Source organism: Macrosteles quadrilineatus, unplaced genomic scaffold (genome assembly GCF_028750875.1).
Source record: "Macrosteles quadrilineatus isolate MER2022 unplaced genomic scaffold, UCM_ALF_1.0 Scaffold_8__2_contigs__length_117827958, whole genome shotgun sequence".
In the NCBI taxonomy this organism is placed as follows: domain Eukaryota; kingdom Metazoa; phylum Arthropoda; class Insecta; order Hemiptera; family Cicadellidae; genus Macrosteles; species Macrosteles quadrilineatus.
The window spans coordinates 92,066,220-92,093,460 of NW_026542601.1; the positions used below are offsets into that span (position 1 = coordinate 92,066,220).

The 27,241-nt window shown below is 36.1% G+C and overlaps 1 protein-coding gene across 1 annotated transcript; it reads left to right on the plus strand.

The window, feature by feature from the left end:
- Window positions 1–676: 676 nt before the first annotated feature.
- LOC129000060 (phospholipase A2 group XV-like) lies at window positions 677–26,680 on the plus strand. The gene is made up of 7 exons (XM_054426919.1): window positions 677–1,079; window positions 1,994–2,136; window positions 4,108–4,339; window positions 10,095–10,322; window positions 10,777–10,948; window positions 22,102–22,224; window positions 24,251–26,680. Exons 1-7 carry the CDS (start codon window positions 998–1,000, stop codon window positions 24,474–24,476), a joined length of 1,206 nt encoding a protein of 401 aa, XP_054282894.1. The 5' UTR covers window positions 677–997; the 3' UTR covers window positions 24,477–26,680.
- The last annotated feature ends 561 nt before the right edge of the window (window positions 26,681–27,241 follow it).

The following is a 27,241-nucleotide window of genomic DNA, read 5'->3' on the forward strand; positions in this document are numbered from 1 at the left end:
TGTTCATCCCAACGCTTGGGTGCCTTAGTAGTATGTTTTCTGTGCTTAATATAACCTAAAAGGTGTTGTTTACTTTACAGTAACTGTAGGGAATAATGTGTAACGCGAGCGCAAAGATACTGCTGCACTCGAGAAACTTTTCACACTCGCCTGCGGCTCGTGCGTAAACATTTCTACAGGGGATTGCAAAGTACAAGTAGGCTAATGTGCAATCTTTATCTTCTAATAAAAAATTCCAACAAGTACATCAAATTTAATCAAGCAAGGCTTAATTACTGGTACAGTATTACATTTTTAAAGCAAATGGGTACCTAGCCTAGTACATAGATACTACAATTAGAATACTTCACATGACTTCACACAAGCTTTTTGTTTCAAAAGAAATTGTCTATTAACAGTTGTAAAATAAACTATTGATTAAAATTGAAGTCAATCTCATTGACCCCATCGACATCGATGATTGACCCTCGCGTGATTCTTTTATCAAGGTCCAAAGCAAAAATTAAATTATTGTTGGATTGTTCTTGATCTCTGTCGTCAAACAGCTGGCGTTTAGTTCCTGTAATCTGATTGGTCTGTTCATTCTCGGTGGCCTTTGACATTGACAGACGTCTTGTTTTGTTTCTTTTCTTGTTTACTTTTACTAGGCCTATTGTCATTGTCTTGTGTCCGTGGATTTGAACTCAAAGTGAAGTGTTTTAACTTTTTAGGACTTGTAAATACGTAATATTATTTAATTTTGATTATAATAACAACTTATCCGTCATATCATCCCATCAGTTCCTCATTGCCAACAGTAAAAACCAATTGTTCAGTTTACTTACTAAGAAGCTATTCATAGTGAATAAGAGGTTAACTTAAGTGATTTGAGTGTGTCAAATTAGTTATCAGTTTTCTAGTCAGTTAAGTTTAACACAGTTAATTAGTTACACTTTGGTCAACTATTTAATGTTGACGTGGTGAAGTTGCATTGGTAAGGAGCAAGAAGAGGCAAACAATGCTTAGTCCACAGTCAATTTTTTTAATGTTGTTTATCATCCCTGCAATTGAGCCTGGAAAAGTTCACCCAGTTATTTTTAGTAAGTACCTAAGTTATCTGTAATTTATCTTAAATAAAAAAAAAAACAGTTTATGCTCAGTTTTAGTAAGGTTAGGTCAGTATTGCTTGGATTTACTTTCCGTAAACTTAAAATAATAGCCTAAAGATCGGATAGGCCTACCTATAAATTTTATTTAGGCTATTTCTTTTGCAGGGCCATGAAAAACAATCTGCGAAATAGTGGCGGATCTAGAACAGCCACAAGGGGGGGGGGGGCAACCAGGGGGTCTGAGGAGTTCGGGGGCACCCCCCCCCCCAAACATTTTTGTAAACTAAGTCTCCAAAATGGCACAATGGCACAAATTGGCACAATGTTGTTGTTGATTGGCCAAATAAATTCATTGTATTCATTGTATTCCAAAGTTATTGTGACTAATTATTTTACGCAATTTGCACAGTATTACATGCAGTAAAAAATATATTTATATATGCCCGAGGGGGGGGGGGAGGGCGGTCGCCTCCCCTCTGGATCCGCCACTGCTGCGAACCATTTCTGTACCAGTGTCCAAACTTGTACATGACTAGGCCTAACTTACCTATTGGTTATGTAAAGGAGTTGGCAGGAACTTTTCTGTGGGTAGACTTCCATATCTGTTGGCTCAAACAACCGAATGAAAATATCGATTGATATATCAATTATTCGATATATCATTTGGTTAGTAACCAAACAATATACCTATGTATGTAGGTATAGAATAAAACAATCGAATAATTGAGATTTTCATTCGGTTGTTTGTGCCAACAGATACGGAAGTCTACCCACTTTTCTCTAAAACTTAGTCCCTAAATGGACTAGGAGAAACCACAGTTTCAGTGCACAATATTTAGATCGTCCCTACTGTTGTCATTTCATAAATGAATCTGTGATCTTACATTTTAGCGAATTTTTTTTAGTTCCAGGGGACGGAGGAAGCCAAGTTGATGCTAAGCTTAATAAACCTGAAGTCGTTCATTATATATGCACCAAGACTACAAAAGATTTCTTTAACATTTGGCTCAATATGGAGTTGCTGGTGCCAATTGTAATGGATTGTTGGGTTAGTACCTAACTTATATTAAACAGTGGTGAACACAGTTTAAAAAAAAACATTCTCTTAGAATTTAACTAAATTATGAAATCTACTTTCTTACTTCCATAGGCCTACTTTATGTTTCCGTCCTTGGTCCAGAGGCAGGAATAGGACAGGTCAATAGGTAAACTTTGGCCTACACTAATAATAAATCATCTGCTTAGATCATTTGTTGGTTTAAGTTAGTTTTACATTTTTTTATATGGAAAATGTGTCATGGGAAATTCATTGAGTAGGCTTATACAAAATTTACAAATTAGCGAAGTGTGTTTAAATTCAATTTGTCTAAATGCTAAATGTGATGAAACATGAAATTAATCATTCAGACTAACTTACGATAAGCAAGTGACCTGTATCACTTTGCCTAAAAAGTTAGCCTTAGCATTATACCTACCACACCGGTAAATTGACGTCTAAAATAGATTTTTATTAGTTTATAACAATCTTCCTAATCTAACTTAAAACCTAAAACATAGTCCACCGTAAGGTTAGGTTATAGGTGTTATGACATTCTCAGCTTACCAATTCCTGTAATAAAAGTCCTCGGGCTTTGCCCCACAGGCCATCAAAATCCCAATGTATTTCTTATGAAGAAAAGATTTTGTTTACTTAAACAGACGAATAATTTGTATTAATTGCATACTAAAACAGCTGTTTATAGTTAACCCATGATTCACACAAGAGCATTCGTTTTCAGTTTTGATAACTGAAGTGGAGTCATTGATTACATTATCTTTGAGTTGACTCTTTTAAGTCATCTGAAATTATGACTGTCATTCGTTTTGAAATAAAGCCTGTAATACTTTGCAATTGCTCGAATTCGAGCAACAGGTGCACTAGTATTTATTTAATATGCAAGCAGGTTTTTTGTGACAATTACTCCTCCGAAACTACTGAACCGATTTACATGTTCTTGGTGTCATTGGAAAGAGCTTAACGTGAAGTTGTGCAGGAAACTTTCTTTTTTTGAAATAATTAGAGGGTGAGGCACTGGGGCCCTTTAAAAGTTCATATTTCTCCATAAGATTAACATGGGAAACAAAAACTGTTTTGAAACTCCAGCTGTTGTCAGAAATTAAAAGTGAGAAGAAGAACATATGGTAATTGTAAACAGTCAATACATTTGCTAATTAAACAGTTAGTTAGCTACAAAAATTTACTTACTTGGTTGAAATGAAATAGTCTAATTTGAATTTGGGTTGGCGTAAATATTGCAACGGAAAAAACGAGAGAGCCTGGATAAATTTATATACTAAAAAGAAAACTGAATTAACACTATGCTGCATTTCTTAGTAATCATTGAAAGAGCCGATTTGCAAACTATGGAAACATAAGAAAGTCATAGAACACCACCAAGGAGAAGAAATAGAAATAATGTGTTTTTTTTATATTTATAATCGTTTGGACAACCTAAAGCGGCTATGAGTAAGGCTATTTGTAGAAAACACTAAAAAACCAGATCAGCTTTTGAAAAATGATAAGATATCTACAAGAAATGTTGATTATATCGATCTGTTATGTACATCTTGAGTATTCCATTATCTTTGAGTCGGTTCTTTTTTAAAGTCACCAAAAATTATGACTGTTATTCGTTTAAAATAACGCCTGTAATACTTAGCAATTGCTCGATTTCGAGCAACAGGGACACTAGTTACAAATTATTATGCAAGGCAGTTAACTTTTTAGTTATTCAATAAAAATAATTTACATCTTATCCAGTGCGTGAATTTAACAGTACAAATAAGGCTACCACTACCAGTTGGATTTACAACACTATCTTAAATCCTTATTCTGTCGTTTTAGTCAGATACTATGTACAAACAGTAGCCTAAGTTTTTAAGTAAAACTTTCAACTTCACCAGATCAGGTCAAAATTTGTATTTTATATTTGTTACCCATTCATCAACCAAATGTAGGCTTAACTTCTTAATTTTGTAGGTTGACAATATGAGGTTGGTGTATGACAATGCCACTCGCACCACCTCCAATGCCCCTGGTGTGGAGTTGAGGATTCCGGGATGGGGCGACCCCTTTGTGGTGGAGTGGCTTGATCCAACTATGGCCTCATCTGGAAGCTACTTTAAAGACATAGGCAACGCTCTCACTAGCCTCGGTTGGGAGAGGAATGTCAGCATCAGAGGAGCCCCTTACGACTTCCGCAAAGCTCCTAGTAAGTGCTTTAATCCAAGTTGGAATGTTTTGTTTCACTACTTTGACGTCACTGTATGGTTCCTGATAAAACATGCATTGTAATTCAAAAGTAGAGTCTGGAGTGTAGTTAAGTTAGTTAAAAACCTAATTGATAGTTTTTTAGTAGGCACAGTCTCACTGGAAACCACCAAACATGCAAACATATTTTTGTGAAGTCGCAACAAAAAATCTCCCAAAGTATATATTTTATGTGGCTTGTTTTCTAATTTCTGTTAGCCTAATCCAGTGAAAAACGTCCCGTCCTCTCATTTTACACTCAAACCTTCTCGATATTCTTAAGCAAGTTTAGCATAATGGTTAACAAATCAATTTGCTTCTATTAGGCAACAAGAGGACATGATCTAGCTAGAGTGCATAGCTTAATGCTCTCCCATCAAAATGTTGTGGAACATCTAAAACAAAACTGTTGAAAACTGCCCTTCAGCAGCTCTGATTTGATTACATTTGGCGTCACACCAACGTGTGTATTTTAACTCGGAGATGAGTGTTAATGAATTCAATGAAAGTGTTCTATTTCTTATACAAGAATATTATTCACACATCTTGCTTGAACAAACTCTATTTTCAAACTAAACTAATGTTTACAAAAACATCTGACAACAAACATATTTAAACACATGATAAAAGAACAGACTTAATACAACATCCCGCTTCAAGATGTCCACATCTTTATGAACCTCAGTACCGCCTCGGTTTCTTAATGGACCTTCCGTAACGGGTTACTGTGCCAGCTCCTGGACGATCACGTGAGTTGCATGGACGATTAAGGACCATGGATGAACAGTTTGAAAGAATTCCATCTCCTCCGTAGTACGGTGCAGGAACTAAGAACTTCCTGTTTCGGCGAATAGTTCTCTTGTCAGTTTCCACAAGGTAGGAACGTGGTTCGTTCAATTTCCTGACTACCTTACCGTGTCGACGTAGATCTGTGATCCATACCATGCTTCCAACTTCTAATTCACTTAAACCACTCGCTCCATGTCGTTTATCAAATTGTATCTTGTACTTATTCTGGTACTTATTCTCCCTCTCAAGAAAATTCTTATTTTCCACAGGATTTCCAACCAAAGTAGATGGAAGATTGTCTCTTAATTTCCTTCCAAACATAAGTTCAGATGGGGAAAAGCCGGTTTCAAGAGGTGAGGTCCGGTAAGAAAGTAGGGCAAGTTCAAATTTATCCTTGTTTTTCTTCATTAGCCCTTTTGCTACTTTCACAGCTGCTTCAGCTGCCCCATTTCCCTGATGGTGGTGGGGACTACTTCTGAATGTGGAGAACCCCCACTCCTTTGCAAACAATTTAAATTCACTTGAGTCAATATGGTGAAATTGTGTCCCACTATCTGAATAAACACAAAACGTGAAAATGTGGTTTTGCAAACCCGAATCACATCTGAAGCCCTCATTCGATGCATTTCCTCGACTTCAAAGTATCTTGAGTAGTGATCCACGATAACCATATACCACTTGTCTTCGTGTTTGAACAAGTCAACAGACACATTTTGCCACGGGTAATCCGGGACAGTTCTCGGAATCAATGGTTCACTGTGATTAGTTGAGTTCTGAATACACACTGGACACGATTTGATTTTCCTTTCTATTTCTTGAGAAATTCCAGGCCACCACATGGTTCCCAAAGCACGTTTCCTTGTTTTTGTGATACCCAAGTGTCCACTGTGAAGCCTCTCGAGCATTTCCGCTCGTAGTTCTTGAGGTATTATCATCCGAGTTCCTCGAAGCAATAGCCCATCAATACAACTTAACTCGTCTTTCACATTAAAGTACTCTTGAATCTCATTACGTAAACTTGATTTTACAGGCCATTCGTCTAAAATTTGTAACTTAAGTTGTGCACAGATTGGATCTCTCATTTGTGAGTGAAGTACCTTTGTCACATTTTCATCTGTAGTGTTTATACTAATCAGACTGATTTCGTGGACGAAGGCTTCCACTTCTTCGGTCAATTCGCCATCTTCGTCAGCCGGAATAGGACTTCTTGATAGTAGATCTGCTATGGCAAGGTCTTTTCCTGGGGTCCAGGTCATGCGATAATCGTATCTCATCATACGCATTCGGAACCGCTGTAGCCTCGGTGAGAGCTCGTCCAAATTTTGTGTTTTGAAAATTGAGACAAGCGGTTTGTGGTCGGTCTCAATTGTGTACATTTTACCCATCAGGAAACATTTCAAACGGTCACTTGCCCATGTGCACGCAAGCGCTTCTCTCTCAATGTTACTATAGTTTTCTTCAGCAGGCGTTAGAGTCCGAGATATATATGCCACAGGTTTCTTGTTTTCTCCTTCAACTTGAAGTAAAACCGCTCCAAGACCTTTTTTTGAAGCATCGCAAGAAAGAATCGAGGGTTTTTGCGGATCGTAAACAGTCAAACATGGCTCTGATGATAAAATCTGTTTTACTGTGACAAAAGCGTTTTCTTGAGTTGGTCCCCAAAGGAAATCGTTTTTAGTCTTTAACAAGCTCGTAATTGGCTCCAAAATCTCACTGCGGTTCGGAATAAATTTTGCCAAAAAAGTGATCATGCCCATGAATCTTTGTACTTCATTAGCGTTTCTTGGAGCTGGTAAGTCCACAATCGCTTGTACCTTGCTTGGATAAGGCTTGATTCCGTCCTTAGACAGCACAAACCCCAGAAATGTCACAGTCTTCTTGCAGAACTCCGACTTCTGCTTATTCAAGGTGATTCCATTAGCTTGCACTCTCTCTAGAACGGCCCTAAGACACTCGTCGCGGTGTTCTTCTTTCGTTCTTCCCCATATCAGACAGTCGTCAATGTGCACTAAACAGTTCTTTGCCCCTTCTAAAGCTTTTGACATGCGGCGCTGAAACTCTTCAGGAGCGGACGTAATTCCAAAAGGTAACTTACGGAATTTATACCTCCCAAAAGGGGTGATAAATGTTGTGTAATCTTGTGACTCCTCTGCAAGGTTCAGTTGCCAGAACCCGGAATTCGCATCGATCTTGCTGAAGTACTTGGCTCCCGCGATCTCGGCCAATGAAAGTTCGATCTTTGGGATAGGATAAAACCGACGTTTCACACTGTTGTTGAGTTTGGATAGGTCTACGCAGATCCTAACCCAGGGTGTCCACATTCTGGAAAGTCAGGGATAGTCATGGAAAGTCATGGAAATCAATTTTGGTCATTGAAAGTCAGGGAAATAGGCAAGAAGTCATGGAAAGTCATGGAAATTTCCAATTATGGATGGATTTGAAGGGACCATTCAATGCTCTAGTCAGCCGTAACCCGGACTGTTGCAGTATTTTTAAGGATTTTTCACAAATGTTCGACAATTCAATTTATTACAGTTGTATTATTTTATGATTTTTTGTTTTTTTTTAGTTCATTGTTGTACCTATTGTACTCCATTGTTATCTGTTATTACATATTTCAGTATTTTCTGCAAAATAACATGTCCAGGCAGTATTATTTGTGTGTGTATGTTATATTATAATTTGCGTGTAAAGTTCGTGAGTCATGGAAATCAATGGTAAATGGTCATGGATAGTCATGGAAATTAATGACAAATATTTTGTGGACACCCTGCTAACCCCACCTCCCTTTTTTGCGCAAACTACCATTGGTGCGCACCAATCAGTCGCATGTTCAACTGGAACAATCACTCCTTTCTCAAGCATATCGTCTAACTGCTCTTTCACCTTGGTTTTTAAAGGTATTGGTACAACCCTGGGGGTGGATATAGCGTAAGGAACTGCATTCTCCTTCATTTCAATCTTGTACTCTCCCTTCATATTTCCCAGCCCTTGAAATAAATTAGGATACTTAGTAGCCCAGTCAATATCATGTGAATCTACAGAAAAAATTCTCCTCACCAGGTTCAGCTCTTCACAGGAACGTCTGCTAAGAAGTGGAACAGTGATCTCCTCAGAAATATACGCAAGATCATAAACTGATACACCCTTATGTTCAAGCTTTAGCCTTAAAGTTCCCAAAATATTGATTCGTTCTTTCTTCTTTGCGCTAAACACAGGGGATTTGCACTTTCCTAGAGGCAGAGTCTTAATAAAATCACCAAGAACTCCTACTGGAATCATGGTTACATCAGCTGCTGTGTCAAGTTTAAATTTTATAAGACCTAAATCTTGGTTTCCACAGCTTGCTTTTACCTCCTGGACCCAGGTTTTGTCACTGCTGTCTATATTCCCTATGATAATCTCAGGAACCTGTTGATAACCACTGTCTGAATCTTGCTGTTCGATTTCCTTAACAACGTTTTTGTTTTTTTCTCATCCACTTTTCGCAGGAGGGACAACATCGAAAAAAATGTCCAATCTCGGAACATTTGTCACATTTGGCTTTCCTAGCAGGGCATTCGGCCAGTGATCCGTGCCAGTTATAACCACATTTCCTGCACTTTTTTCTCATAGCATCCTCGGTGAATTTCTGTTCACCAGCTCTTTCAGACAGATTTGTTTTACCGACTTGTATTGACGTTTGATTCACCATAAAAACATCAGTATTGGCGAGCTCACGTTTTTGGCGTTCTAGCTCCTCGTGTTGGCGCAAGGTATTAATCGCCTTCTCCAGAGTCAATTAAGAGTCCAGCTGGAGTCTATCACTTAGAGCCTCATCTTTCATACCAATAATGAGGACCAGAAGCACCATCTCATCGTTCAGTTCACCCCATGCACACGTTTTTGCAAGACCATGCAAATCTGTTATGAATTTTTCAGATGGATCACTCCCTTGCTTGTGTCTCAGAAATTTTGTTCTCTCATAAATGATATTTCGTCTTGGCACAAAGTATGCATCAAAGGCCCGAAGAGCCTCGTCATAAGTATTCGGTTTTGGTGAAAACGAATCGAAAATATCTTCACTCCTACTACCCATTGTAAACAAAAGTACATCGATTTGCCGAGCGTCGGAAGTGCTATCTAGACCGCACCCCCGTCTGTACCTTTGAAAGCGATTCCTCCAGGAATGCCACTCATTCGGAGTAAAAGAGAAGGTATCTGGAGTTGGTAACGTTAGATTTATCATAGGAGTAGGAGTACACATTACTGCATTATTTTCTCGGTTTGTCTGTCCCAATGCAAAACCTAGTGACTCACCTTCAGTCTTTCTAGAATCCCTTTCTGACATGTAGTTGAATTCACTTTGAGCATCCTCCTCATTGTCCTCATACCTTTGCCTACGAGTATTTCGTTTTTTTCTGCCCTTACTTGACATCATGCGTGGTTTTAGACTTTGTTCGATAAAAAATCCACTAAGCTGCCACCATGTTCTATTTCTTATACAAGAATATTATTCACACATCTTGCTTGAACAAACTCTATTTTCAAACTAAACTAATGTTTACAAAAACATCTGACAACAAACATATTTAAACACATGATAAAAGAACAGACTTAATACAACAGAAAGCTTTGCTACTGACTGAGATCAATTTGTTCTTTAGCCTTTTCATTAAAAGTTCAATGATCAAAGAAAGCTGGGTCAATTTTCAAACCATGAAAAGGCTCCTAGACCCTTTTTCAGGATTAAACTGACTCATATTGTTCAAGACAGATTTCAACACAATTGACTGCACCAGTAGTCTATTGTAAAAGGTTCTTGGCAACCACCACCATAATTAATGTGTTAACTTTAGGCTACTTCAAATGTAAATAATAATAATGTTTAATTTGCCGATAATTATGCATTCTGGTATTTTTAGTCACAAATTTAACCATTTTTTCAGATGAGAACCAAGAGTTCTTTGTGAAGCTTAAGGCTCTAGTAGAAGAGACATACAAGACTAACAACAACACTCCAGTCGTCTTGTTAGCACACAGCATGGGCGGCCCGATGTCACTGTATTTTCTACACCAACAGTCGCAAAAGTGGAAGGATCAGTACATTAGGGCGATGATCACTCTGTCAGGGGCCTGGGGAGGATCTGTTAAGGCGATCAAGGTCTACGCTGTCGGTAGGTGTTGAGATACACTGAATAAGTTAGTGTTCGGCCAATTATGGAGGAGTTAGTATTTTAACAAATTTTGGGGACATGTTTACCCAAAGAAAAAGTGTGACTTGAAATCTGTGGCAACTCCTTCAGAGGAGATTTTAATCCCTTGCATGTCTTTCTCTTTTATTATTATTTCCAGGCTGGTAAAGCAACTGGATATTCAGTTGACATACCAGGACCCTGAGTCTGCCCCTCATACAGAAAAAAAAACATAACTGGGCGTATTCCCATCATGCAAACACGTTTTTTGACTGGATCTCCCAAGTTTTTTGTTACCTAATAACTTTTTTAAGTAAGCCATAAAAGAAGGGCATGCATCCTCATAACACAAATATTGGAATAGTGATAAATGTTTGTGTTGTGTAGCTGTACTATCAGCTCCAACCAATCAAGGTTAATTCTTATTCCTTCTCAGGAGACGATCTTGGTGTGTACGTTCTACGTCAGAGCGTTTTACGCAACATGCAGATCACTGCCCCATCATTGGCCTGGCTCTTACCTTCTTCTCTATTTTGGAAACCTAACGAAGTCCTCGTGGAAACCTACGAGAGAAATTACACTTGGAGTGACATGAAAGACTTCTTCCAGTAAGTCACCTTTGTGTACAATGTATAATATTGAAAGTTTGGTAATACTATTTTGTTCCAATGCAATAAGTCAGGGGTCTCCAACACTTTTTACTTAGGGCCACTTTAACAATTTTTGGAAGAAAGGCGGGCCAGACCGCCAACGTTTCCGTATAGAAGAGTAGCCCACTCCCAAATAGATAGTTTTCTAATAAAGATCTCAGTGAAGAAGTTAGAACATTTTTGCTGGTTTTTTTGCGCTATGTAACCTTTTGACTAACTAAAAATTCTTTACGTTTTAGTGTGAGTGACGCTGTGACCAATCAAAATAATTTACCTACCTCACATATTTTTTTATGAGTGTATTTGGGTCTGCGGAATTGGCTAACTCTGGAACTCGCTAACCCCATGTTAAACGCCCTATCTTCAAATTTGGTCGATGAGAGGAACTCGCTAACTTGTTCGGTTTCGGAATTGGCTAACTCCGGAACCCGATAACCCGCTCTAGAGCCGGGTTAGCGAATTCCGTCCTCGTACGGAAGTCGCTAACTCGGTCCCTCGGCGGAACTCGCTAACTCCCAATCAGAAGCCTCGCGGGCCGTCCAATGGGAGCCAAGCACGAATATTTTTGGCCAGTGTTGCCGAAAGTGTAGTACCTATATCGTATCGGTACCATAATGTCGTATCCTACGATTAATTAGGAGTAAGAGCAACATAGTCGATAAATAAATATACTGGGTGGCGCATAAAGAACGCATGGATTTGAGTTGAATGGTGAGAGCAATATGAGCGTAGTGGAGGGACTGGGCCTGGTTGTTTTGTAGGTTAAGGTGTCCAGTTTTAGTAGAAATGGTGCAATGGTCCATGGTACATCGCATTTTTGCGGTAGAACATTTATTCAAAAGTAATTAAATCTGTTAAAACTGTTCAACGGCTTTTCTGCACAAAGTATGTTCCGCGAGTCCTCAAAAAAGTACGGTAAGGCCAAAGAATTCCCACTTTCGAAAGTTACAGCAAACGTTAAGTTTCAAATCGTGCAGTGGTTTTTGATGCAATTCTTTTGGGTCTTCTGCTGCCAAATAGCGCCAGTTTCGCTTATTGACATAACTATTCAAATGAAACTGCGCTCCATCATTAACATCATAAACAAAACGCCATCAGTGGCAAGAACATCAACCATTCTCTCAAAACAGTTTTCATTTTTCGTAATCACATTCATAAATCTTCTGTACGATGTTAATTTTGTAAAGCTGAAATTTTAACTCATCTTTCTCAGGTTGCTCTGCAACGAGCGTCAAGACAAGCACACAGTTGGAGCGCATCGCCTAGTGTAGCGGCGAGGGCTTTGAATAACAGACGCCCTTACTCTGTCAACATTGTGTGGAGTTCGCACCGTGCAAGGACGACCAAACTTCAAGAAGCTACCCAACAAAGTATTGTGTTGCGATCGGGTTTTGTTTTGAACCATTGAACTGTGCACGAAGAAGCCATTGAACAGTTATATCAGATTCATTATTTTTGAATAAATGTTCTACAGCAAAAACGCGTTGCGCCAGGTCGATTGCACCATTGCTACTAAAACTGGACGCCCTAACCTACAAAACAACCAGGTCCTGTCCCTCCACGGATGCTCTTATTGCTCTCACCACTCAACTGAAATCCATGCGTTCTTTATGCGCCACCCAGTATTTGGAAGTATGTTTAACATTATTCTTATGATTATTAGGGTGGAAAATGCATTATAGTCTTACCATAGACTAACCAACACACAAGTAAACTTTACATCCCATTGTAAACTTTGAAGCTCGATTTTCGTGTCTAGTTCATGTCCGGTGACACTGATCACTAGTGTCGACAAAATTGTGTTTCCATTATTTGATAGGTAGTTAAATTAATTATTTGTTTTTTACTGTTTGGTTTTATAACTAGGCAGGGGTGCCCATCCCCCCCAAAGCTCACGTCGCAGAATCCCCCCCAAATTCGTTGTTTAACAACCCATGCCGGAAGGTCTGGGGGCTAACCCATAGTTATGTTTATAATGCGGGGAGGGAAGGGGTGCCTTCGACACTTCTTTAAATTTATGGGAATTTAAGCGTTTGAATCAAACTTTTAACCCAATTTAAATGGACAATTTTGCTTTAAAACTCTAGTAGCAAACTATTTATTAGTTTAGTTTTAATTTAAATGAGTTGGATTTTTAACATGCACACAATTTGAATCAAAATTGGCCATGTAGTTTTTTTTAATCCGATTTTCCATGAATTAATAGGTTTTAAAAGGGGAAATCACAAAAGATGCAATACTTTTGAACCATAATTTTTACGGCATAGAGGGTTTATACATTTTTTGTCATTGACAAAAAGTATAACATGTTAATTTTTAATCAAAATCGTTCGGGCCAATTCTGAGAAAATTTTATTCATTCATTATTTTATAGGGTTTTATGGAATATCACTATTAAAAATCCAAAATGAAAAAAAAAACATCTGGAGAGACCATTGATTGGTACCTAAAATACAAAATTTCATCAAAATCGGACTCGGACCACAGGCGTGGTCTGTAGCTCTGTACCATACATACACACATAAACACACACAGACAGACAAACACATCACTTCGAAAACCACTTTTTTGGGATCAGGGTTTTTACATAAACAGTTTTTTTTACCATATTAAATTGTAGGGAGAAAGTACTTAAAGTTACGTCAAAAAGTTTGAGATATTTTCTAAATTGCCCTTTAATCCACTTCTGAGTTTGGTCCTTTTTAAATAAGTGTAAAATTTTCAGTCTCAAAAATATTACTAGGCCTAAACTTAATAGTATATTTCGTGCCTAGGGCCAAAAATGAGGTTTTGCTGGTTCAAGATAGTTTTTTAAGTTCGATACGGTTCGATACGAAGTCGAGGACTTAAAACGATCGAGAACTGCAAAACCATTTCAGTCCGTGGTACGAACGCTATTATTCACCACACTATACCCTATTACCACTAATTCACCTCAATGATAATGCACTGCACACTGATAAAAATAGTCAACACAACTACAACTTTAAGGTCATGGGGATAAATAATTTGAGGAATCAGCAAAAATAATAATAAATAGTTGCTAGGCAGCGGTGACAATAAAACAACTCTATTGCAACGCTATGGATACTGATTGTGTATTTAATATGCATTCATGTTTTAAGAAAGTAAGCGGGCAGCTGATTTTGCGGCCCTAGGGATGTAAAAACCTGCTCGATCCCCGAATGACGATGACAGCTGGCATGGCCTGCAAAACGTAACTTTCAGCCACCAATTAATGTACCTATATGTAAAACAGTTTAAAACATCATAGTGTGGTAAAAGAGTATATTACGTTACTAGTCCTGAATCCCGTGAAAGACGAAGTCGAGTAGTGGTTTTTTTATACGAGTCCGGCCAACACATTTTGGACGAGTGACGTACGATAGTTTACGCCATACTACTAAATCCGTTCAAATCCCTATATATTACCACCAACTAAAGGACTAAAAATCACTAGTCATAACCTCTAAGAGAGGTTATGTTTTTGTTATAACCACTCATTGCCACCCAAATATAGTATAATCAGCTGATTGGTGTCCGGTAAAATTATTACAGTACAGTAGTACTGTATGAAACCCCATTTGATTAAGCTGGTGACAAACAGCTGTTTTCTGGACTAAATCCTTGCATGTGAACTTCGTCAAAATAGTGTAGCGTGGCGTAAAAAATAATTATATATCTATTCTAAGACTAGTAAAATTTGTTTGAAGCTCTTTCTAGATTCAAGAAAAGACAATAACAAATACAATTTAATTAAATCAGAATCATGTGTTTCAATTCTTGAAGTTAACGTAAATACATAGCCTATCAAAAACCTTAATTAAATTGTCACAGTACTGTATGTCAATTTCTTCCAATGAATAAATGACCCAGGCATAATTATTTGGGATAGCCAAAATATTATCACAAGCTTTCATGTTGTTGTTCATGTTGTAAAAATAGCAAAATGATTATCATTATCATAATACTGTTTTTTCATGAATCAAGTATATATTATAATAAACAAACCTAAAAAACCATCAATAGGTCATCAAGGCAATGAGACTATTTGAGAATGAGTTCATAATTAAAGGTAAAATCAAACTCAAATTGCAGATACAATTTAATAAGCCAACCATAATCCTTTGACAGCAGTTTGCATGGAGTTGTTCTCACTGTCAAACATGATACGAGTCAGAAAGTGGAAATCCACATAAAAGTATCTATATATTTTATAGCAATTATAAAATGATTTATTAATCAAGATAAAATGTCAAACGGGATTTTGATTGCATAATTACCCCAGTAATAAATTAAGGAGGTCGTCAAAATTATCTGGTTAATCTTTGATGTGCTTTTAACCAACCACTGGCTTGAATCCCCCCCCAAAATCATAAAATCCCCCCCAAATAAATTTCTGATGTCGCATTTTGCGACATCAAACCCCCCTGTGGGCACCCCTGTAACTAGGTGTTTGTTTGTTGACGTGTTTGTTTGTTTGTTTGTTTGAAGTTCAATCACGCTTTAACTACTGGACGGATTGGGCTGAAATTTGGCATAATGATAGCTCACATTCCCGATTAACATATAAGCCTATTCTTATCTCAAAAGTCCTTCCGGGCTCCGCCCCAGTGGCTCTATGGATCCCTATGTTAACCTTATGAGTATTCACATGTAAAAGGAATTAAAGAATTTAGTCAGCTGTTTCAACTAAACAAGTTGTATGATATGCAAAAGCATTAAAACGTTATAAGGTTTACCAACAGGGTACAACACGATTAGGCCATTTTTGTTTGAATTTTTGACAATAGCTAATTGAACTAAGCAGCAACAAAAGCTGTGATGCGCAATGAGAACTATCAAAGTATGATTGTTTACAGTTTTTTAGGCCTATATGACCATTTAATGAATCATTTGTGATATTGTGCAAAGGTTTGATAATTTGTTTTCTATTGTTTAGGTGCAGTAGTAGAGCATTATGGCTATGGTAAATGTGTTATACTATAGCATACCATAAACTTCAAGAACCAAATTTTATCAAACTGTGTCGTCCCCCATTGCAAACACAAAGCTTGAGTATGACTGCAATAAACATTTTACTCTTATATGCCAACCCGTACGAAGGACGGGTACTCTGCTAGTGTACTAATTAACATTAATTCCGGTCTAATACAATAAGGGAGTATATGTTATATGTGGGTTTCTTACTTAAATCGTAGCTTTTTGGTATGCAAAAAGATAAAAATGCACATTTAATTTTGATCTATTACATGTTATGAAAGATCTATTTTCGCAGTCCGCCACTTGTTTTTTTTTATTCGAATAAATACCATTTTGTGAACTTCTGCAAATAAAATTATTGAGTTCGCATTTTATATACTGGGCATGTAACCTTGAATCATAAATCATAATAAAATTTACACGTTAAACGTCATTACAGAATTACATTGTAGTGGTAATGTATTTTTAAATAGAGCTATTGAATTTAAATAAATATTTATCAATACATTATAAGGTGGTAGGCTTAAAATGTATTCATGGATTGCATTGAAAATGAGTCTATGCATAAATACAACTTGCAAATTTCTTTTATCATAGGCTATTATCGTGTAGAACCCGGGTCATCCTCTTAATTTTGTTGAATTAATATTAATTTTACGTGTTTCAGTAGGCCTATTTTTTTTAAAGTCTAGAGTTTTTCTCCAGGCTGGTTCTAAGTGGACCCAGGCGTTCTTGTTTGTTACAATTCTTATGAATGGTAGCCATAGCTAAAATTACTTGATCTTATCCAAAAACAAAGCTATTGTCTATTGTGTAGCTCAGTACCGGTACCGGTGAACGGTGAACCGAGCAATGGCTTGGTATCGTTTATATAGTTTGTGAAAGCAATATAAAGGAAACCCAACACTCAAATCAGGAAAATCAGTCAATTCGTTTATTAACAATCGTGAATAAATCGTTAACCCTGTCACGTTTTACTATATGAATATTATATATTCTCCTATTTTTTACTAGTAGGTGTACAATCTAAAAACTGTTTTAAAACATGTAACATTATTGCAAAAAAATTCAACACATTTTAGAATTAGGCAACTATTTACTAGTAGGCCTACAATGCTTTGGTTCAAACTATTAGGCCTAAATAAAAACTTAGTCTATGTCATCATATTTGTACACGTAAGTTGGACGGTTCAATGACGAACATTTGATTTTAAATCTATGAATTAGTTATGAAAGTTACGATAGTTGATGACTGTATTAATCAGGGGTGCCCATCCCCCCCTAGACTCATGACGCACCCCCCCCCAATCGAGCAACAGCTCCCCCCCCCCCCATAAACATACATCTGTAAAAAAAACCTCATACACAACAAATGAGAAACATTATTCCCCCGCCCAGCACTATTTGTAAAACTATAAAAGAAGTTTTATAATTTTTTTTAGATATTTAAAATTCAAACCCAGTTAATCTATATCAATAAAGTTATAGTTTTGTCTGTACATTGCTCAGAATTATACATATTTTGTGTTATTTATGTTTTATACATTGAAGAAGTTGAAACATGTCTTATCTCAATTTATGTCCGTCTGTCACGGCCCAGAAGGCATTTTATGCAGCCTACTCATGGCCTACTCTAAAGAAAACTATAGAGTACCGATTATGATTCTAATGGTTTAATTGTATCCACAGGATTGGCGAGAGAGTCCTTATAGCCATTAAAATATGTCCTCACTATTTTAGAAATAAAATAACGGACGATCAAAAACACAATTTTGTGTGATTTTTCTAGTTTATTTTCTCTATGTTTACTACATACGTCATTAATTTATGAAATACTAATAATCTGTTAAGAGAACACGTCATATATGAAATTACGAACAGCTGTTTTGATAAAGATTCCTTTTCCTAGCTGTCACTGATATGTTTACATAAATGTTCTTTAAGAATACTGTGTAGGCCCCAACCAGTTCTGATCACGTTTGTAAGCAAATCCAAAACCAAGTGAGATTAATACCGTGTGGTTTTGGCTTACATAACGGGTTTGATTTATCACGAGTACTAATATGTAACTGTAAATTAAATTAAATAACTAGCCATCATCCAGATCCAGGTCGGGAACCGGAGATTCTGTGTGTATCAAGTTGTACTTGAATTTTGATTACAGGGAAAAGACCGTGAATCAGTGTTGTACAGGACTGGAAAACTTATCTTTCTATATAAATAAAATTAGAGTTTTATAAGTCCCCTCAATTTAAGGAATTTTTTATTGCCAGAATATCCATAACGAATTGTCAGTGTCTTTCTCGAACGATCCCCTCTCCCTCCCTTTAGAAACATCACAGCTCCTTTGAAAATGAAATGGAAACAACGCTTGCGCCAACAATCGTCTGCTCCGTTATACACTTCTGTCTGCTGTGCGCTATGTTACAACAGATTTGAGATACAACAGCTGAAATGAAATGTCTTTATTGCTTTTAACATTATATGTAGCTGGGGAATGATGACGATTAATGCTTAGTACACTGTGATTGAGTGATAACCATGGTAACTTTAGTAAGGCTGTGATTGGCCAATGAGTAGGCCTAAATATGGCGACTTGTTGAATTTGTGTATGAATTGAAGAGAAACCTATTAATGAACAGAAGAACAAAGAAAGAAAATAACAAGATTGTTCTCGTTACATTCATTTTCAAGAGTGTTTTAATTATCTCTAAACATAATTTTACACTTTTTTATTACTTATCTATCAATTCCTATGCTGTGATACAGCACCTATCGGTAGCCTATCTGTCTATCATGAGCAGTACCTTACAACACTTTCTAAAGGTTCCTTTAATATTTACGTTATTTATAGCAATGTAATGTTTGGCTAGTGATTAGTTGAGTTTGAGTTAGCTACAATTTTAAACGTTGCAGTTTGTCCAACTGAACCAAGATAAATGATTTGAAATTTACAATAACTAGTGTACATGTTGCTCGAAATCGAGCAATTGCAAAGAAGTACAGGAGTTATTTATAAACAAATGACTTGCTTAAAAACTAATAACAGTCATAATTTCCGATGATTTTAAAAGAGTCGACTAAAAGATTATTAACTGATGGAAATACTCACAATTTACATTCCAGCCCTATTCCAGTTTAAAGGGTTAATTTTTAACTATCAAACTGATCATGGACGGGAAAAGGTAAGCTTACAATTTAAGTCAAGATAAAAAAGCTGTCAGCTTTTATAATGTACCGTACCTAAGTTATTTAGCCAATTTGTAGACAATAAGGTGTAGGCTACTTTAAACTCTACAGAACAGAGTTAAGCAAAAACTGGCAGAGCTCTAAAATTGTGTTATTTATCATAGGCATACTCTTAAAAAAAATTCTTCTACTCTTAATTACTTATATCATTAAACACAAACCATGATCCAAAACTATACACATTTTTAATTCAACATAGATAATTATTTACACATTACTGTTTACAATTAACATATGTTCTTCTTCTCACTTTCAATTTTTGCTGCGCAACGGAAAAATCGGTTTCATAATCATTGAAATAGATTCATAATAAATAATCTATCATCAAGTTTAAGATTAAATAAACCTACCACATAGTTGTTTTATTTTTTTTTGGATCAGCTGTCTGAAATTGTGAAATAGGCATTTGACAGTTCTGGTTGTTTACTTTTAAATGTCAAAGCAAATCTAAATATTGTGAATTTTCTCATGCTTCCATGGAGACCAATTATTAATATTTAATTTCTGACAACAGCTGGAGTTTCAAAACAATGTTTGTTTCCCATGTTAATCTTATGGAGAAATACGAAACTTTAAAGGGCCCCAGGGCCTCACTCTCTAATTATTTATCTAAAAAGAAAGTTTCCTGCACAACTTCACGTTACGCTCTTTTCAATGACACCAAAAACGTGTTAATCGGTTCAGTAGTTTCAGAGGAGTAATTGTCACAAAAATCCTGCTTGCGTATTAAATAAGTATAGATAATGATTGTGCAATATTAAATTTCGTTTATAAAAATGTAAATCGTGACTTAATAGCTGTTTACAATGTTTTAATGAGTTTGTCATCTGTTTTTATACTATATTGGATTAACCGTATTTTTCATTCCCCCCCCTTTCCCTATTAACTCAGGTAATCGAGTATCTACACAATAGTGTAAAGTATTGTAGCCTATGCTACTTGCTACTTGATCGTATTTTAACGAGCTTTATGTCAACAAAGCGTTCTGCTGTGCTAAGTCGCGGTGTAGCTGGACGTGTCTGTACCCATCTATCACAGCAGTTGAGCCAACCCGTGCGCTCCCTCTTAGATCTCACGTCTTGCTAATCTTAAATAATAACTTTCTACACGAATCCTAAACCATCCTAAAATCCTATTATAACTAATTTAATTCAATAATATAACTATTGTCATTAATTATCCACTTTCTATCTGGCGATTTCGTAATGTATTTTGGATTGTCGTCACATTGAACACTGTTGCAATTAACTTAAGCCCCCCCCATTTGAATTTTTTGAGCCCCCCCCCAAGAATTTCAATGACGCAGTCTGCGTCACGGCCCCCCCTTGTGGGCACCCCTGTATTAATTAATGGTTTTGGTTTATTACGACATTACGATTAAATCTGTTTTCCGTGTTTGAGAACTTGCGTGTATTTTAGCTTAATTTCGTAGGGGTCTAATTATTTAGTACCAATTAAACTGAATGTTCAATATTTTTCATATTCTATTATTTTCTTTTGTACTGATGGCATTTATTTTTAAGATCGAAATCATAAACATTTAACTGGCTATTGTACAGTTAAATAAATATACACTTTTTCATGATTTTTCAATTGTCTTTTAATTACTTTGGGCTAGTTATCTGTTAAAAGTGGAATTGATAACAAAAAACAATAACATTTACTGTATCTCCATTGACACTGACATTTTGAAATACGGTAGTGTACGATTATTTTGTCGTTCAAGGTTGGCAACGCTCCGTGCAGTGGGCGCGGCCAGGTTAGCGACTTCCAGAGTTAGCGAATTCCGCCGCGAGACAAAATCGAGTTAGCAGGTTCCAGAGTTAGCCAATTCCTGACTGAGACGGTTAGCCAGTTCCAGAGTTAGCCAGTTCCGACACACGACCGAGTTAGCGAGTTCCTGAGTTAGCCAATTCCTACGTCTCGTATATTTATGTGTTTTTCATATTTATACTTAATAAAAACAAGTAGGCTTATGATTATTCAAATTCAAAAGAAAGTTAACATAAATTAATTTTACAGCTTCATATTATTAACCAAGATATTAGTTTTATAATGGAAGTTTTTAAGTAGGACTGAGAAAACACAGGATGACACAACACCAAATATTTTCGATGTACAGTACTACTAAGTTTACTTGATTGAAACATTTAATTGTAATGACGATAAGAATAATTGACAATGAGCTTACAAGGTATGTTGCTAAAATTATTAACAGTATTTGCCAATTTAAGGTGAGGCAAATCAGGATTAAAGTTGTTTTTCCTGTTTTCAATTCAAACGTTTACTTAGTTTTGAATAGCCTATCTGTATTAAGATAGCTTAATCACTATACATGCTTAAAGCTAACTTTCTCTTATTGGAAAAAACGTGGAAATGCTGAGAGAGGTGTATTATAAACATATTTATACAGGATGACATCTGGGTATAGAGCCAACCTGGGCACCGAGAATTGTACTTGAATTCTGTATGGACTAAGAACTAGAATAGCCAATAAGTCTCAATTCATTGCTGGCATTACATTGGTTCTCTTTTAACATCATAAGTGAATCACGATCACTAGAGATCATCACATTATTACTGATATCGCACAATGCAGTCGCGATTGCGGTATTGCCGAGACCGCAAAATATGCTTGCGAGTGTTGCCATGATCGTGAATGACGATCATGTTATCACCGAGACCCCAACATTTACTTACGGTTGTTGATATTGCCAAGTTGCCCCAGTGTGGCAAAGTGCTGTGGTGGTAGAAGAAAACTGTTATCTACTATATAATGATAGAAATATGCCCCCCAACATTTATAGTCTCTTGTTATTATGGTTTAGGCTGTGAGTTCATCAGTTGGTTATGGTCTAAAGTTTTAATTTTGTTTTCAGGGACATTGAGTACGAGGTAGCCTGGGAGATGTGGAAGGACGTTTATAAGTTTACTCTGGACTTCACAGCTCCAGGGGTTGAGGTGCATTGTCTCCACGGTTACAATGTACAGACTGTAGAAAGGTGAGATGACGGGTGCCAATTAGTTTGTCTGTTCGAGTAGGTTGATTTTTAAATTTTTAAAGTTGAGAACAAATCCTCGGTCATTGGTCAATGGTCATTCAACCATAGGGTTCAGGAAATCGGTAACCTGAAATGCTTGACCCTCCAAGTACTTGGCTATTCAAAATGTATAATCCATTGTCTTCGTTCATACAATGTACTGAAATTGACTTATGCTAACATTTGGGGTTTTAATCAAGTTTTTCAGTGTCGTCTAGCCAAGCAGGCAGCAAGACAGAAGTTCAAAATATATTTGAGACTCTAATAGCTTGCATTGTCTGTTAATCTCTAGCAGTTATGCAGAGAGAGCTATGCAAGTGTAGAATTGTAAATTTACAATATATGCAAAAACTAAAATACTGTTAAGTTTGAATTGATGCTCAACAAACATCATAGTTCATACAGTCTTGATGAGCCGGCTGTGCCTTGTTAGTTATCTACATTAATTCTTTGGTGGCTGAAGTTTAGGTGATCAATGAAACTCGTGGTATTGCTTCAACTCAATGAACTCTTTGCTTTTGACAAGATATTTGCTTTGATTAGCAAATATGTAGATACTTTTGAATAATAATATTAGTGGTCTGTAGCCTAGACTAGACTTTTTACTTTGGGTTGGATATAAAATTTTGATCTTCGGGGCTTGGACCAAAATAATATAAGGACAGGCCGCCAAAATTGGTTTGCTTTGGAACGTATCCTTAAAAAACCATAACTGTCATACTATAAAATTGGTTCATGCGACTTCTGCAATTGCGGCAAAATTGTGAACAAGAAACAACAAAATTGTTAACACCCACTGTGGTCGTGGTTAAATCTTACAATGGGTTAGAAAATACTTTAAACTAAACAACTGAAGTTACAAATGCATTTTACATTTACGTATTACTTATATTTTAGTTTTGTATTATGTTATGGAACCGTTTCAGTTAACCCAAATTCGGTTAAAAGGGGGTCTACTGAATTGGGAAAATTGGTCTTTTAAGAGAAACATTTCTATTTTAGCCCCAAGTGGGGCCCCCAGCAACGCCGTGGCTGCCGTTAGAGAAATATGGCTCTGGTTAATTCAGTGGAAAAACGGTGTAATGTTAGGAAAGTTTGTGAGTGTGTGATCTACTCCAAGCTGGTTATCAAAACCCAGAGGATGTTAAAATAAAATTACTATGATGTAATAGATAATGGAGCTACCCAGGTAGTTTATGGTAAATTCACGCAAAAAGAGTACTAGAAAAAATGAAATAATGAATTTATTTTCTCTTTTTGACAAAGAATTCACAATATATACATTCAGTTACAAAATCAATACAAACTTTGATTAGCTTATATATACTAGGTTTTACAAAGATAATTAATTTATACAAAAAACCAATTAAAAGCAAATTAGGCCTACTGATTTTATATAGAAGAGAGAAAATATAGGGCCTCCAAGGCTATGCCTGTTTGGAGGTTCCATTTTTAACTTTTAAAATAACAAAAAAATTCAGCGTTTGACAATAATGAATAGTAAAGAAAAACCAGTCTCACTTAAAAATAATATACAGTAGTTTAAAAATATACAAAACATCTGTTCAGTTTTCACAATCAGTAAAATCTTAAACCTACTCTACTATACTTATTTTACTTATCAAAATCAAATGGTAGCCTAGCTCACTATTTTTTTCATGTTTGAAATTACTTGAAAAATATGAAACTGATATTGTATTAACTGTACATATAAACAAAAAAGAAATTGTATAATACTGTACACAAAACATCTAAATTATGCCTGAATGTTTAATATTAAGTCAACTTCATCAAGTTCAAACAACCATTTCTTAAGGTTTTTTAGAAAATGCTTTTTGTTCCTTGAGGTTTTAATGTTATCTGCCAGTTTATTAAATAACCAAGGTCCGATAAACATAAAAGTCTTAGTAAAAAAATGTCCTTAGTACTCACTGGAGTTATAGGAATTCACTCTGCTATTAACCTTTCAATGTTTACTTAATTTCAGACTTGTCTACAAAAAAGGAAAGTTCCCCGAGGGCAGTCCCAGTTTTGTGTTTGGTGACGGAGACGGAACAGTAAACAAGAGGAGCTTAGAAGGTTGTCTTCACTGGAAGGGCAACCAAAAACAGCCGGTGTATCACCAGACATTCCCCAACATGGATCACATGGATGTGTTGAGTGATGACAGGATCATAGATTACATTTCCAAATTGTTTGCTTTCAAGCTGTGATGTTAACGCTAGTTTATATTTTGATCTCTCTCCGTCGAACAAATAAGTCACTGGGTTCATAAAAGCCAGCTTTTGTTAGCTGTACAGTAGGTTTTAAGTTAGTGTTCTAAAACCTAAATACAAAATACCATTGATTCTTGTTAGACCAATACTGTTGGGCTGTTAAATTGTGCATAGTTAATTTTAATGTTCATTTACCTGACAACCAAATATTATGCTACTGAATCACAATAATGATTTTGTGACAAAATTGGCCATATTTTGGCAAACATTGCAGTTTGTTGGAAAACCAGTTTGGTTGGACTATCACACATAAGGCAGTCCCAGATGTCTTACATTTGTAGAAAGTGAATGCTTTCCTAGCTGGTAAGGCAGAAGTTTCTTGTTTGAAGTCCATTCCAAAAGTTATGAGACGGTTTTGTCACATTTTGTTGGGGTGTTATTGAATTTGTGTTTTCTCACATTCCAATTCTTAGTTTTAAGAGGTAAACCAAAAAATAACCATGTATGTTGTATTATTAAGACCAGCAGTTCTGCATTCTATTTCTTAATTCTTAACTACTCATTAAATGAGCCAAAGAAAATAAAGTAGAACTTATCACATACATGCAAGAGTGACATGATTTTTAATTTTTACACTGTAAGAAAAAAACATTAACTTATTTTTAATTGTAAATAAATCAAACCCATTTGTGAATACATTTATCTATTTGAAACTGATGCATTAAGCTATTTTAAAATTAATATTATAGATTTTAAGATTTTCTTAGGGTGCCAAATTATTATGCTAGGTTAATATGGTCATTTTATAGTAATGTTAAATTTAGTGAAAGTAATTGAATGTTTAGTTTTGAGTTTTATTACCTGGAAATTTTACTTAAGTGTGTGACTTACATTTGTAATCCTAAAGCAAGGGAGATTATTATTTATAAGTTATGATCAAAATATCTTTGTTGCTGTGCTGAACCACAGAGAACTAAGGAACAGAGAAAACTTGCTTATGGGACAACCGTGCGATTTCAGCTCTGGTATGTTGGGACGGAAATATACTTGTGACAAGCTTGAAAGAGCCCGAACGCTGAGCACTGTGCGGAAATTCCTATTGCACAAGGTCTTCCTCCACCTTGAGTGTTGCAGTACATGAGGGCGAGAGGGGCGGTGCAGGACTGTGCCTTAGACACCAGCAAAGTGCTAGGCACCATTTAAGTGTACCATCCTCTGTTCCTTACTTCTCTGTGACTGTACATATATATTTATATATGTATATATTCGTAAGACAAACTTTACTTTGGAATTGTTTTGATAACTTGTCTTACATTCCCCTGATATCACACAATGAATACAAACCCTTGAAGCGCAATGCCTTTGTAAAAAATTCTGTCTGGAAATATTTGAGTTTTTGATGGTTCCCGCGGTGGCCGCTAGGTAGACTATCGCGAGCACACGGCCAAGTCAGCTGACTGAGTGAGAGAGAGTGAGACAAAGAGTCTGTTTAGAAAGAGAGAGAAATATAGTAGCATGGCCGCCATGCGAGCGATCGTAGCGGCGGCCGCACAAAGCTCATTTTGGCGGCAAAATTCCAGTCTGACTATTCTCCACAAGCATTTTGCTTCTTAAAGGGGTTGTATTCATTGTATCATATTAATATTTGACACACTGGTGTCAACACATAGTGGGAAGATTCAGCAAATTTATAAACAATACTTTTTCCAAAATAGACCTCTAGTTATTTGGAAACTCGGGTATATGGTTCCGCTATCATATCATTATTCCAGTTAATCAACAATTTACTTGTAATGATGTCGATTCCAATAAATTTCAATTCGTGTTTCTTTAGGTTGTTATCACATTTTGATTAAAACATAAAAATTAGTGGCATTCAACACGAAGGGGCGTAAGTACATTGTCTTATCAAATGTATTCGTGCCCCTTCCTCGTGCAAATGTTTAATTGTAATTCATCAAATACCATTCAATGTTTTTGGATATCAAACCTTAAGTACTATTCAAACCCACATTGTTTATAACAGTAGTTTGAACTATTTAATAAAAAACCATTAGTAATAGGCCTATTTATTAAGGAAAATCAAAGCTGTAATTTATATAATTTTTAGTTTTTTGTCCTTTAAGCAATATCTTTAATGGAATTATTTATGTTATTTACTTTATACCTAAGAAAATTAGATATTAGTGGTTTGTGATAGAACTATATGTCTTAGTTATTCTAATTATTTAAATATATAAATTTTATAAAAAAAACATTGCTTTGTAACTTTTAACCCTTATCTATCAGAATAATGCGGACATTTTCCATCTCGTTAAGTAAAACACCTTTCAGGATCCCAGGAGCCCTGCATTGAGGTGGCTTCTGTTTTAAACCCTTGTCATCGTTATTTTCTGTAGTCTTTATAAATCTGAACTCTGTGCTTGGTCGTTGAGCTTTGATTTTACAGAACATCTTTATATTTACTGTACTATAGCTTAAACCCTATCAATACAAAAAATACCACTGTTAATTAAATAATAAATGTTTTTTTCACTTGTGTTGGGGAATCAAAATAATTATTAGAGATTAATGTTAAATAACTAACATAATCATCAATATTTGTTTGAAACATTTTTTCAGTTTCATTGTTCCAAAGATCGAGTGTTCTTTATTCAGGCTTAAACCTTAACAATACCGATACAGTTATGGCCAGGTCAATTGTTTGTGTGTTTTCAAACACTACAAACTACCAGACTGTGACAAGGTCAGTCATATCTTGA

Excerpts from the sequence above, each read along its gene's own strand:
- LOC129000060 (XM_054426919.1), top strand. The coding sequence starts at position 998 with ATGCTTAGTCCACAGTCAATTTTTTTAATGTTGTTTATCATCCCTGCA. Across the intron at positions 2,137-4,107 it reads CAATTGTAATGGATTGTTGG|GTTGACAATATGAGGTTGGT; the intron begins GTTAGTACCTAA and ends TTAATTTTGTAG. Across the intron at positions 10,323-10,776 it reads GATCAAGGTCTACGCTGTCG|GAGACGATCTTGGTGTGTAC; the intron begins GTAGGTGTTGAG and ends ATTCCTTCTCAG.